Source organism: Triticum dicoccoides, chromosome 5A, assembly GCF_002162155.2.
Source record: "Triticum dicoccoides isolate Atlit2015 ecotype Zavitan chromosome 5A, WEW_v2.0, whole genome shotgun sequence".
In the NCBI taxonomy this organism is placed as follows: Eukaryota; Viridiplantae; Streptophyta; class Magnoliopsida; order Poales; family Poaceae; genus Triticum; species Triticum dicoccoides.
Genome location: NC_041388.1, coordinates 706,721,836 through 706,735,561, shown reverse-complemented (window position 1 = coordinate 706,735,561; position 13,726 = coordinate 706,721,836). Strand labels below are relative to the sequence as shown.

The 13,726-nt window shown below is 41.6% G+C and overlaps 1 protein-coding gene across 1 annotated transcript; it reads left to right on the top strand.

Annotated features, from left to right (window-relative positions):
* Positions 1-617: 617 nt before the first annotated feature.
* Positions 618-3,568, top strand: LOC119298558 (probable apyrase 3). Its single transcript, XM_037575915.1, has 6 exons — positions 618-892; positions 1,017-1,145; positions 1,261-1,317; positions 1,599-1,691; positions 2,167-2,372; positions 2,704-3,568. Exons 1-6 carry the CDS (start codon positions 641-643, stop codon positions 3,338-3,340), a joined length of 1,374 nt encoding a protein of 457 aa, XP_037431812.1. The 5' UTR covers positions 618-640; the 3' UTR covers positions 3,341-3,568.
* The last annotated feature ends 10,158 nt before the right edge of the window (positions 3,569-13,726 follow it).

Here is a 13,726-nt window from a genome sequence, read left to right as displayed (position 1 = left end):
TTTCAAAATTTCATCCATGTTTTAGGCAATTTCCACCCGAATAATTTTTCAGATCACCGCGCAGATCAACTGTTAGATAAGCATGCGCAGGTGCGTGCCCCGTGAATTTTCGCAGCCATACGACATGTCAAACTTTTGAATAGCCGAATAGAGTAACATGATCCACGTGCGTGCCACGAAACAAAGGAGGAACGAAGTAGACGAGCGAATTGATGGAGACTAAAATTTTAAAATCCATCTCTGTGTGGGCTTTTCTCCACAAGTGTGGCCACACGTGAGTCACATGAACCCACGTTGGAGGAGTCGCCCACCTTCTCTAATCCTTTTGCTGCTGCCGGATGGACGTTAGGATTCTTTTGATGTTAAAAAACGCTATTGCATGTCTGTCCAGCAGAGGCTCCTGATCAATCAAACAACAAAAAACAACATGAGCATGTTACAATCCGGCCGTCCAGCGATCTGCTTTGTTTAACGTGTGTTGGATTTGTGATACCTACTACCAGGGAGCAGATTGCGCAGACGAGAATAACTGGGGTGCTGGTTGAAGACACTGATCCCCTCTCGGGCTCTATAAATCCCATTCTCACTTACTACTGGACTCAGCCGTCCGACCTCACCAGTGGCCATCAGCTAGTTCGCTATGGCTCGCGTCGTCGGCGTGCCGCCGCTCCTCCTCCTCCTCCTCCTCGCATTATCTTCTGTGGCCTTTGCCGACGTGGTGCTCGGCCGCAAGGGCGGTACAGTGGAGGGTGCGGATGTGCAGTTGCCGGGGGTGAGCAAGTACGCTGTGATCTTCGACGCCGGGAGCACGGGCACGCGTGTGCACGTCTTCAAGTTTGACAACAAGATGGAACTCCTTAAGATCGATGACCAGGTTGAGGTGTTTGCCAAGGTATATATACAACACACATGCAAAACTCACACACATTTCACATTTATATCGCTACACACCTGTGCATGGGGCCGGCCGGTATCATCACCGATGCCAATGTGAATTTTGTTCATACGTGGTGCAGGTGTCCCCCGGGCTGAGCTCCTACTCTGGGCGGCCACTGGAAGCTGCCAAGTCCATGATACCACTGCTCGACAAGGCAAAGAGCATCGTGCCTTGGTGGCAAATGAACAGAACTCCCCTTAAACTTGGAGTAATATGCATGCATGTTAATTTGATTAAAAATGATATTTTATCTTTGAAAAAGAAAACTCATATATATTTACTCCATGGTAATTTAATCACTGACCGAGGTATATATTAAGCAGGCCACGGCTGGGCTGAGACTTATCGGAGATAAGCAATCGGAGCAGATCCTTGAAGCGGTAATTAATTGTCATTTTTACCTATTACTATCAAGGAAAAAATAGCGCGCTACAGAAAAATAGCGCCAGCCTTAAAATAGCTACATCACGCTATTAGCGAGACTGTGTACACGAATTTATTTAGCGAGACAATTCTCAAAATGCCACAACATGCTATTAGCGATGCTATAGTACATTATTTTTTGCAGTGCTAATTAGTGATGTACATACGACATGCATAAATAGTAATCTAAATAATAACATGTTCGTTTTGGTCAATCATTTTTGGTACGATTTTGCAGGTCAGGGATATTGTCCACACCAAGAGCAAATTTCAGTACAAGCCAAAGTGGATCAATGTTCTCGAGGGATCCCAGGAAGGCTCTTACATGTGGGTATGTATATGCGTGTACATAAATTTTTTATAAGAAATTAAGAATCTACATTTATTTGGGTGGAGGCCTTTTGGCTCGTGGGTGCACATGCTCCTGCACGAACAGTACCCAAAATAAAATAATATGTTCGTATTATTGTCACAAGCATGCTTGACAATTTTCATGTGAAATGGGGCAGCAATGTTTCGTCGGTAAAAAAACAAAATTTGGGGTGACATTTGGGGGTAACATTTAGTGTTGACGTTGTTTTTTGCACATGCCAAAATGCTTAATCTTTTTGCCTAAAAATTTGTAGATAGCATTTGGATGTGACTATGAACACATAGAATTTTTGTTGGTTCTTTTTACATCTCAAAAAGAGTTTCCACGCGCAGGAGCACGTTCACCCGGGAGCCAAATTGGATTTCCGCAATTGTTTGTATTTCTGTATCCAAAGGCAAATCTTGGTTATATTTCTCTGTCCATATGTATGCAGGTGGCTCTGAACTATCTGTTGGATAGACTGGGAGGAGACTACTCCAAGACGGTAGGCGTGATCGATCTTGGAGGCGGCTCCGTCCAAATGGCGTACGCCGTGTCCCCAGCTGCCGCGGCAAATGCCCCAGCGGCACCTGATGGCAAGGACCCTTACATCACCAAGGAGTACTTGAAGGGAAAAGACTACAACGTCTACGTCCACAGGTCCATCATCTGTCTCAGCTCACTGATGAATGTTTTGACAAAATGCTTATCGATCATACTTTTTACATCTCATCGTATATAAAAAGTAAATTAGGTAGACACATGAAACAAGAGCAATGTTTAATAATCTTTATTTTATTAATCAAAGTTTTAAACAGTATGCTATAGCATCGCTATAGCTGTTTGAGCAATGTGCGGCTAAATGAATCCATATGCACCTGCACACTATAGGCTGATATAGCTTCACTTCAGTGTCTTTATAGCTGATTTGAAGGACTACCACTATTTTTCATAGCATGGTATTTAAAACTTTATTGATTCATCTTTGCAGTTACCTGTACTACGGAAACATGGCTGCTCGCGTGGAGATCCTCAAGGCCAAGTCGGGCCCGTTCAGCTTGTGCATGCTGCGTGGATCCACCAGTAACTACACCTACAACGGCGAGGTCTACGAAGCGGCAGCAGCACCAGAAGGCGCCGTGTACAGGAAGTGCAGGAGGGAGGTAGCCAGGGCACTGAAGTTAGATGCGCCGTGCGAAGCCAAGAACTGCACCTTCGGCGGCGTGTGGGGCGGCGGTGGCGGCGCCGGGCAGGCAACACTTTATGCAGCCTCCTCCTTCTATATCAAGGCCTCCCAGGTCGGATGGGTGAAGAAGGGCACCCCGAGCGCCAGGTCTAGCCCAGCGGCGTTCAGGGCAGCGGCGATGAAGATCTGCCGGCTTAGCCTGGAGGAGGCACAGGAGGCCTATCCCGGGGTGCGCGAGATGCCATACATCTGTATGGACCTGGTGTACCAGTACACATTGCTTGTCTATGGGTTCGGGCTGGCACGGGCGAGGGAGATCACCCTGGTGGAGAAGGTGAAGCACGGGGAGTACTTCATGGAAGCCAAGTGGCCGCTTGGCGAGGCTATCGAGGCCGTAGCGCCCAAGAAGCGTATCCACCAAGATCTGGTCAATGTTGCATGATCGCTAGCTAGCTAATACTCCCTCTGTAAACTAATATAAGATCTTTTAAATCACTGCTTTAGTGATCTAAATGGTAGTTTACAGAGGGAGTACGTATTATCAATCAGCGTCGTGGCTCTATGATTTAGCTTCTGTGGTCCTTGTCTTTGAGAATAATGAGTGAAGGAAACCGCCGCGTATCGGTAGTGATGTTTGTTTTCTAGAATTTTAAGTTTTACTCATCTGTAATGGGAATTTTTTTGATAACACCACTATACCAGAAAATTTTCCTTTATGAGTTTAGGAAACTGTGGCAATCATTACCCGGCCTAAACCACCTTCAGTTAAACCAAGTAATCAAATACAACAAATGGCTGCAACATTAACACATGACCCACACACAAGTCACAAGAAAGAACATTAGAACGGAGGAACATAACCATGAATGAGTGTTGTTGGATCAACCGAAAGGAATCCCAAAGTCAAGGTAAGAAGAGGGAAAAACTCTCGCGCTTAAAATCGCTGGAGAAAAGTCAAAGTAAGAATAGGAACTATATTAATATTATATTATATTATATGTGTGAACGGACCAAAAAATCGGTGAAATGCACCTTTCTTTAATAGTAGGTATATATATACTAGTTCATACAAAAAGAAACCAGGCTATATATCTCCATGTTTAGATAGTGATTGTGTGTGCTTTCTGTGGAACATTTCACTTAAGATGAATATGGCCATATTCGCCTTCTCTTCGTCAGCCACCTCGCCGCACATACAAAATTGACTGAATTGCATAGGACCACCACATTTCTGGCATTATTTGCAGAAAATATGTCTTTTTTGCACCAAATGCACCGTGCACAAGTGCTATTTTTTTTGCAAATCACACTGATCAACCATTTGGCGCACATAACCCCAAAACTGACAGGTTGGGCTTTTTCTTGCAAATCGCACTGATCAGTCATTTCACTAGGTGAACCCCAAAACTGACAGATAGGTCAGGCCCACTCACAGGCGATCAGGGACATGTGCAGGATTGATATTCAAAATTTTGAAGAAAAACATTTTTTAACCCTGAAACTTTGTTTTTGGCATGTGCATAACTAATTATAGCATCATATCGTACTAACTGTATATAATATATAACATATGGTTTTAGTGGGTTTCTTTGTTTTCTCTTTCTTTCTTTGTTGATTTTCATCTATTTCTTTTTTGTTCAACATATATCTAATTCTTTCAGTACACCATATACATTTCAACGTACATGTGAAACAATTTTTTGGAACACGTTAACCATTTTTCTAATATACAATGTACATTTCCTTTTAATAGATGTTTTGAAAACTTCTTGGAATAAGTGGAATACATTTTTGAAATGCACGTTGAACATTTTTGTATATAAGGTTAACTTTTTTTTCAAACACATATTTATGATGTCTAATTTTTCCATACACATTTGAACATTTATGTATAAATCAGGAATAATTTTTTATAGACGCTTATTATTTCCTAATAGATGATTGCATATTCTAAAGCTTATATTATTTGATGTAAAGTTTTCATATAAAGATTCTACATTTTTGTATACATTAGGTACATTTTTATATACTTTTAAATTTCTTCAAATAAATTATAAATTTATGAAAATTTATAAATTTTGGTTTCTCCTTTTCGCATACATATTTTACAATTTTTAAGACATCAGGAACATTTTTTATACACGTTTAATATTTTTTAAATACATGAGTAGGTTTTTTTTCATACATTTGTTCTGATGTGTACTATTGTGAAGCATAAACATTTTTCATACATCCAAAACAATTTTTGTATACACATTTAACAGTTTCCAAATATATGATTAACATTTTTAAATGATGATTAGCATTTTTCAAATACCATCTTAACATTTTCAAAACACATGGTTGCAATTGTTTCTATACGCATTTTAAAATGCTTGAATGCGTGATTAAAATATTTCAAATAATAGTTTAACATTTTTATACAGTGTTTTATTTCTTTTATGCACTTTTATTATTTTTCCATTGATTGATTAACAGTTGTCAAAGGCAAGATGAACATTTTTTGTAGACGTTGTCAACACATTATCTGTACACATTTAACAGTTTTCAAATGCTTGATTTATATTTTTCAACCTGCTTAACATATATTTTTAATACTTGATTAAAAAAATTTAAATACATGATAAAAAATCTCACACACATTGTATTTTTCGTATAGATGAGAAACATTTTCTGTATACATATTTAGAATTTTTTAATTGCTTGGTTAACATTTTTTTAAATCTTTTGTAATATACTTATTTAGAACAATTAGAATTCTAATTTTATTAAAAAATAAAGTTGAAAACAAAAACAAAAAGGTGAAAAAAATAACCGATGCGGTGACGTCCAGTGCGCCTGGGCCGTTTCATCTCGCGTCTTCCTTCTGGCGAGGCTTCCCTCTGTCTCGCACTGAGGGAGACATAGAGATACCCAGGCAGCACTTGTCTGGCTCTAAGTGGACTTCCCACGTACGTATTCCCTAGCTGTTTTGCGAGAAGGTTTCCTCTGGTTTTGTTTTCATTTTTTATTTGGTTTTGTTGGTTTTTTTCGTTTTATTTTCTTTTATTTTCTATCTTTTACTTCTTGTTTTTATTTCCGTTTTCTTTTTTTACTTTTAACGTTTCATGATTTTTTTATTTTCTGTGAACTTTTTTGAAAATCTTGCAACAATTTCATTTCATGATTTTTGTTTGCAAATTTATGAACTTTTAAAAAAATGTGAACCACTTTCAAATGCGCAAACTATTTTTAAAATTCATAAAAAAATTAAACTTATGATTTTTTTTCTAATTCGTGAAGTTTTTCACAAATGCATGATCTTTTTTTTCATATTCATGAATTATTTTTTCAATTTCGTGAACTTTTTTTATATTTGCAAACATCTTTCAAAGTCTTGAACTTTTTCTCAAGTGCACAAACTTCTTTCAAGATCATGAACATTTTTTAAATTCATTTTTTATAAAGTCAATGGTCAATAGTTAGAGGTCAGTGGTCAACACTCTATTAGTCAATGGTCAAAGGTCAACATATCTTTTTTTAGGCAAGGTCGATGGTCAAAAGATAAGGCAAATGTTTACCATTAAGTTGTAGTTATACGTGGAGGATTTGGAAGATGGCCTCTACGATCCCTTAGACCATGAAAATGTTCGATAATGTTCTTGTCTTCAATCCCAGCAAATATATCTCGTTCAACATAGCAAACCATCATATCATTCAACTATTCATCACCTATCTTGTTTCTCAAATCTGTTTTTATTATATTCATGGCTGAGAAAGCCCTTTCAACTTCTTAGGTCTCTGTAACATCACATTTTTAATTTAGTTTCAATATTCAACTTCCAAGAATTAGGCCACCATGACAACAAATAATACATTATAGAACAGAAGAGAAGACTAGGGAGAGCGAAATAACTTGGTCGTTGTTGCCTCTGTTGGCTGCTCGCTTGTTGTTTTGAGCGGGGACCGTGGCGGCGGCGACGACCCCGTTTCCCGTGTGGACGGCATCCAGAACAGGCCGACTCACTTCTCCTTCTCCATCTAGCACCATCGGCTGGACAGACCTCGGCAGCGCCGTCGCCGGCAAGACGGTACTGGAGGCGGCGCTGCGTCTTCAGGGCATGATCGCTAGGCGTGACTGCGTGAGTTTAGGACGACCAGTTCCACGATCGATAGATTAGAAATTAGAAAAGGACTTGTGAACGTGAAAATCAGGCTGCGTACTAATGGGCTCATCTAATTTTTGGTGGGCTTACTTGATTGGCCCATCTCCTAGTGAGCAGTTATCTTACCTGGCATCTGGCGAATCGTTTTCCTCTTCCCTCGTCATGCTCGGCCAGACCTGAGACCTTCCAGCGAACCTGCTCGTCTTCCATGGTGGCCACTGGCTAAAATGAGTTGGGGGGGGGGGTACCCTAGGTTTCAAAAATTTACCCGGGGCGGCCGACCCTACACGACCCCACGCTGGAGCCGCCCCTGCGACAAGTTGCTGGGTGAGGGCCGAGACTGGCCAACATGCAGATGAGGATGCGCTGACTGTCAGACGACGAACAAGATATGGCTGCCCGGTTCGGTTTCCTCTGAATCCTGACAAAAACGCGACAACACTGGGGCGTCGATGTGTCGAATCCCGCAACGGTAGTGATGGGCCTAGATGTGTCGATTACAACGGCGGCGATGAGCGGCGACCGAATCAAAGTTGGGCAGAGGAGCACCAGGTGCTATGGGGTGTCAGTGGTGGTGTGTGGTGGTTAGCGGAGGCAAGGACGACCACAATGGAGCGGATGTGGTCGGACGGGTGAGAGAGGCGGCCGCGGGGGTTGGAAAAAAAATATTCTGAGAAGTGTCGTCGGTCGAGTAAGTATAAGCAATGGCGACACGAGGAATACAATTTTTTAAGAGGTAAAAGAGAATAAGGGATCGGTTAGGTCTAGTTTACCTTCTAAATTTTTCAGGAAGTTAACCAGTTTTGAGGGACCGGCTAGAGATGCTCCGAGATCATGTTGTTCTGTGGAATTTTCTGAAATACTCATCTCTTTTCTCTATTCTTAATGTCTGAGTTGGTACAATTGTGTCCACGGTTTATTTTCGTCCGGTTTATTTTCATCTCACATCCACCACCATATCTCCTCACATTGATTTTTTTTACCCTCACAATAAAAACTTCCCTAACCTTTTTAAAGTTTTCTAACTAGGCGAACCGACCTATGGTTGGATGGTTAGAGGTGGTATCCCCAGCCCACCAGGGTTCAAATCCTGGTACTCGCATTTATTTCTTGATTTATTTCAGGATTTCTGGCGATGCGCATTCAGTGGTAGGAGACGTTTCCGTCGACGACGAGGTGCCTAGGGTGACTTCGTAAATTTAAAGATGATATGTCGACTCAGTCTTTCGAAGGTGCTCATAGGGGTAGGGTGTGTGTGTGTTTATAGGGGTGAGTGTATGCGCGTGTATATGGACGCTTGTGTTTGTACTAATGTTCAAAAACAATTTCCTAACTAGACACGTTATAAACGGGCGGGAGCCGATAGCGCGTTACCAATTATTAAAATTTAGTTTCATGACAATCAATTTCAAATTCTAATTTTTCTAATGTATCGATCTTTGTCTTTTCTAAGTGGTTGTTTGGATAGGGAAGGGTTAGCCACGGAAACCCAAAGGGTAGATCTAACATATCTCAACCATCTGATGGCGTTAATCCAACAGATCTTCGCAGGAAACTTTCGCATGAAAGGAACCTCCTTCACCGCCCCACGCCGTGCCCGCATCGCGTCGCCTTCGCCCGCCCACGCCGCGCAACCATCACGTCGCCTTCACTGCCCCACGCCACGCTACCATTGCATCGCCACGCCCCGCCTTGCAGGACGTCGCCCCTCACATCTCCTTGCGGCCCCCAACCATCGCGACCTGGCCTCCTAAACCGCCCGCTTCCCGGCCGTCGGGGACGCCGCCTGCCTGGGCATACAGGAGGGACGTCGCCGTTGGAGCAGGGGCCCCGCCCCCGCCGCTGCCTTCCCGCCTGCTGGACAGCAGGGCCGCCGCCGCCGTCGTCTGGTGTAGAATCTATTTTCTTTGTCCGTAGAAGCTTGAAGCGATCATGCATGACCGGCTTGCGAACTGCGTTTCGTTTTGCCAGTCCTATTTTTGTAGTTTCTCAAGAGATGGAGATCTTTTGTTGCATGTTCTACAGACGCTGCTCAAGAAGTTGGCAATCACTTTCTCCACGATGACGATCTTCACGGGGATCACGTTGTTGTACTGTAGCATCCTCCAATACGTCGGGTTGGCCAACCTCGTGTGGGGCTGGGTCATCGTCCCGTTCTTCACCTCGTTCATCGGCATGGCCATTTCGGGGATTTCTCCTTCCCTGTAAGCACGCACCTTCCCAGAACTTGCCAGATTCAAGAATCAACCCTATCTCTGATCGAATTTTGGTGCTCTGTTTATCCGTTGCTTATAACATTCAATTTGGTTTGGTCAGTCAACATGATCAATGTTTTAAATAGCGGGCTATGAAAAATAGCGGCGCACCTCCAAATCAGCTATAGCGGAGCCATAATTTTCGACATGGGTATGCGTGGTAATGATTTTTGTTGAATCCCTCAAAAAGAAACGAATTTTGGTGTGAATCAACTAGGGATTTGAGAGGGGATTTGAGAGAGGAGTTCACAATACAGAGAACTGGAGCCACTTCGTGAGCTGCCGTCCATTCCTTTCCTTATCTCTATCTTCCTTCTTTACACTCTTGTCCTCCTGACATTTATAATTTACACATTAGTACATCATACCAACTACAAATTTACCACTAAACTCAACACTCCCCCTCAAGATGGGGCAAACACATCATATAACCCCATCTTGCTACATAAGCTAGAAAACACTTTTTCAGCGAGACCTTTGGTCAAAATATCCGCTAGTTGGTTTGAAGAGCTCACATAATGCATACATATTATTCCTTGGTCAAGTTTCTCTTTGATAAAGTGTCGGTCAATTTCTATGTGCTTTGTTCTACAATGTTGAACCGGGTTATGTGCTATATCTAGCACAGTCTTATTATCACAATACATCATCAATGTTCTTGCCTGGAATAGACCCAACTCCATCAGTATGATTTTTAGCCATAAGACTTCACATACTCCATGAGCCATAGCTCTGAATTCTGCTTCTGCAGTGGACCTTGCAACAACATTTTGTTTTTTACTACGCCAAGTAACTATGTTTCCTCCAACAAACGTACAGTATCCTGACGTAGACCTTCTATCATCTAATGAACCGGTCCAATCAGCATCAGTATAACATTCTATTTGTAAATTGCCACTTGACTTATACAATAAACCTCGACCTGGGCACCCCTTTAAATACCGAATGATTCGATTTACTGCATCCATGTGGTGAGTTTTAGGACTATGCATAAACTGGCTCACCACGCTTACGGCAAAAGCTATATCAGGACGAGTATGCGATAAATAGATCAAACGACCAACAAGTCTCTGATATTGTTCCCGGTCAACAGGTTCCCCTGACTCACTAGTCAATCGGTGGTTTTGTTCAATTGGTGTTAATGCTGGACGACACCCAGACATACCAGTTTCTGACAACAGATCTAGCACATATTTTCTTTGAGATAGATAGATACCTCTTGAGCTTCGTGAGACTTCAATTCCAAGAAAGTACCTCATTTCTCCTAGATCCTTGACTTCGAACTCGTTCCTCAAATGTTGCTTCACTCTTTCAATACCTTGATCATCATCTCCTGTAATAACAATATCATCAACATAGACAATTAATATCGTCAATTTTCCACCACATCTTTTATAAAATAAAGTATGGTCGGCATTGCTCTGGCTGAAACCCAATTTCAGCATAGCTTTTCTAAACCGACCGAACCACGCACGAGGAGATTGTTTTAGGCCATACAGTGAACGGCGGAGTTTCAAGACCTTTCCTTCAGTTTGTACCGTGTTGAAACCTGGTGGTATATGCATATAAATTTCCTCCTGAAGGTCTCCATGTAAGAATGCATTTTTTACATCCATCTGAAACAAATCCCATCCAAGATTAGCTGCACAAGATATCAAAGTTCTTACTGTATTCATTTTTGCTACAGGGGCAAATGTTTCCTCATAATCAACACCACGAGTGTGTGTAGCCTTTGGCCACCAACCGAGCTTTATACCTTTCTATTTTACCTTCAGGGTTACACTTAATGGTATAAACCCATTTGCATCCGACTGGTTCCTTGCCCTTCGGCCATTCTACCAATTGCCATGTATTATTCTTTTCTAGAGCATACATTTCCTCCAACATTGCTGCTTTCCATTTAGGATCATTCACTGCATCCTTCCAATCTTTAGGTACTGATATGGAATCCAAGGATGCAATAAAGCTCCTAAAAGAGGAAGTACACCTGTCATACGAAACAAATTTTGCAAGATCATGTTTATATCCAACACAATCCTTCAAACGCGCGGGTACATCTACTTTTCTTTTTTTTCTTTCGTAAGGCAATTGGCTCATCATTTATTTGAGTACTAGAGGATGGTATATGGGTTTCAGTACCTTCAACATCACCCTCATCATGGGCCATTTCTTCACTTGTTGGTGCCTCCTCTAGTACTTGTGATTGATTCACAACTTCTTCATCAACTTCCTGAGGTACACCTTCCCCATCTTCTGTTTCCATCTCCTCTTGACCTGAAAGATTTTCATACGCTTCAGATATTAATGTATTATCACCTTCTACATTTGTATTGGTAGTTTCCTCCCCCTCGATTTCATCTTCTGAGCATATGATATCCCCAATAGGTATTATTATAGTTCCCCTATCATTGCTCTCTCCTATGATATTCTCCCCCTTGTTGCCTGTACCATTGTCATTCCCTTTTAAGGAATAGAATGGTTCTTTTTCGTGAAAGGTAACATCCATACTCACAAAGAATAGCCCACAAAGATACATTTGACGGCTCTTGGATCAAGTTTTCCTGTTGAACTCCTGTAATCATGAACAAAACAGGTACATCCAAATATTTTTGATGGCACAATAAATGAGTTAGAGCCATACAAACATTCAATAGGAGTCTTATGGCCCAGAACTCTAGAAGGCATACGGTTTATTAGATAGGCAGCAGTTTTGACCGCTTCTTCCCAAAGGAATTTTGGCACATTCATCATAAACATGAGAGCTCGAGCAACTTCCAGTAGATGTCTATTCTTTCTCTCTTCCACCCCATTTTGTTCTGTAGTATTCACACAAGTTGTTTGATGTATAATACCATAAGAAGACAAGAAATTACTAAATTTACCATTGATATATTCGGTACCATTATCGGAGCGTAATATTTTCACATTCATGCCAAACTGGTTACACACCATATTAAAAAAATCTTTGAATGCAGGGAGAACTTCAGATTTATGCTTTAGGAGGTACAGCCATGTGCACCTACTAAAACCATCAATGAAGGTCACATAATATCTATCCCCTGTGAGGGCAGTTACAACTGATGGACCCCATACATCCGAATGCACCACATCAAAAGGTATCTTACTTCTCTCATTACTACTAGGATAATTGGTTCTAGTGTGTTTAGCCAGTTCACACACATCACACAAAAGCTTCTCCTTACAATAATTTTTAACTTGAGATGGAAACATGCGACCAAGGGCTTGGAATGACAGATGCCCTAGTCTATAATGCATCAGTAGAAATTCATCAGTGGTCAAGCTATTCATCATACTGAGGGCATATGGAGATGGAGACGAGGCATTGGTAAGGTAGTAGAGGCCGTCGTGCTCAATTCTAGTCCCAAGATTTCTTCTTGTCTTCAGATCCTGAAATGTACATGAGTGAGGGTCGAAGGATGCCTTGCAATTACGTGAGTTTGTAATTGAACTAACTGACAAGAGGTCCACTGGCAAATTAGGGACATGCAAGACTGGGCTTAAGGACAGAGATGGAGTACAATTAACGTTCCCATAACCCATTATCGGAGCTAAGGATCCATCAGCTATGCGTACCCTATCCCTTCCAGAACAAGGGGTATATGATGAAAAGTTCTTAGATGAGCCTGTCATGTGATTTGTGGCCCCTGAATCAATTATCCAAGATGTTAAAAAATTCTTCGTACCTTTCTCAGAATGAGCATCAGATGTAGCTTCAACAGGGCCTTCTGAAAACGCACTTACAAGCGTGGAGTCTGACTTCCAAAGTTTAAGACCATGACTTCATGTTGCTTGAAGATACCGAAGTATTCTTTTCACTGCTGTGAAGTGCACACTAGTAGGAGCATGCAAGAGCTGACAAACTTTGTTAACAGAGTATGAAATATCTGGCCTAGTTAATGTCAAATACTGCAAAGCTCCTACAATGCTCCTGCACTTGGTGGAGTCCTCTGCGCCAAGCACCTCTCCATCATGAAGAGACAATTTTTCAGAGGTAGATATAGGTGTAGATGATGGCTTACATCCTTTCATGCCTACTCTTTGAAGTATATCCTGAATATATTTTTCTTGTAACAACACAATTCCATCTTGTATACTTTTTACCTCGATCCCAAGAAAATAGTGAAGATGGCCTAAGTCCTTGAGTGCAAAGCCCATGCGCAGATCCTTGAGAAGGGCTTCAACTGCCTTGGATGTGGAGCTTGTGACAACAATATCATCAACATAGATGAGCATAAAGATAGTGACACCATGGCAATGATAAAGAAACAATGAGGTGTCCCCCTTTGAAGGAACAAAACCAAGAGATTGTAATTTTGAGGAAAGCCTAGAGTACCAAGCTCTAGGTGCTTGCTTTAGCCCGTACAAGGCTTTGTCAAGCTTGCAAACATGCTGCTTTAACCGTGCATG

Bases quoted from the DNA above. Each gene is read 5' to 3' on its own strand.
- LOC119298558 (XM_037575915.1), top strand. From the start codon at position 641: ATGGCTCGCGTCGTCGGCGTGCCGCCGCTCCTCCTCCTCCTCCTCCTC. The intron at 1,146-1,260 runs GTAATATGCATG...TATATTAAGCAG, and splicing joins GAACTCCCCTTAAACTTGGA to GCCACGGCTGGGCTGAGACT. The intron at 1,692-2,166 runs GTATGTATATGC...ATATGTATGCAG, and splicing joins AGGAAGGCTCTTACATGTGG to GTGGCTCTGAACTATCTGTT.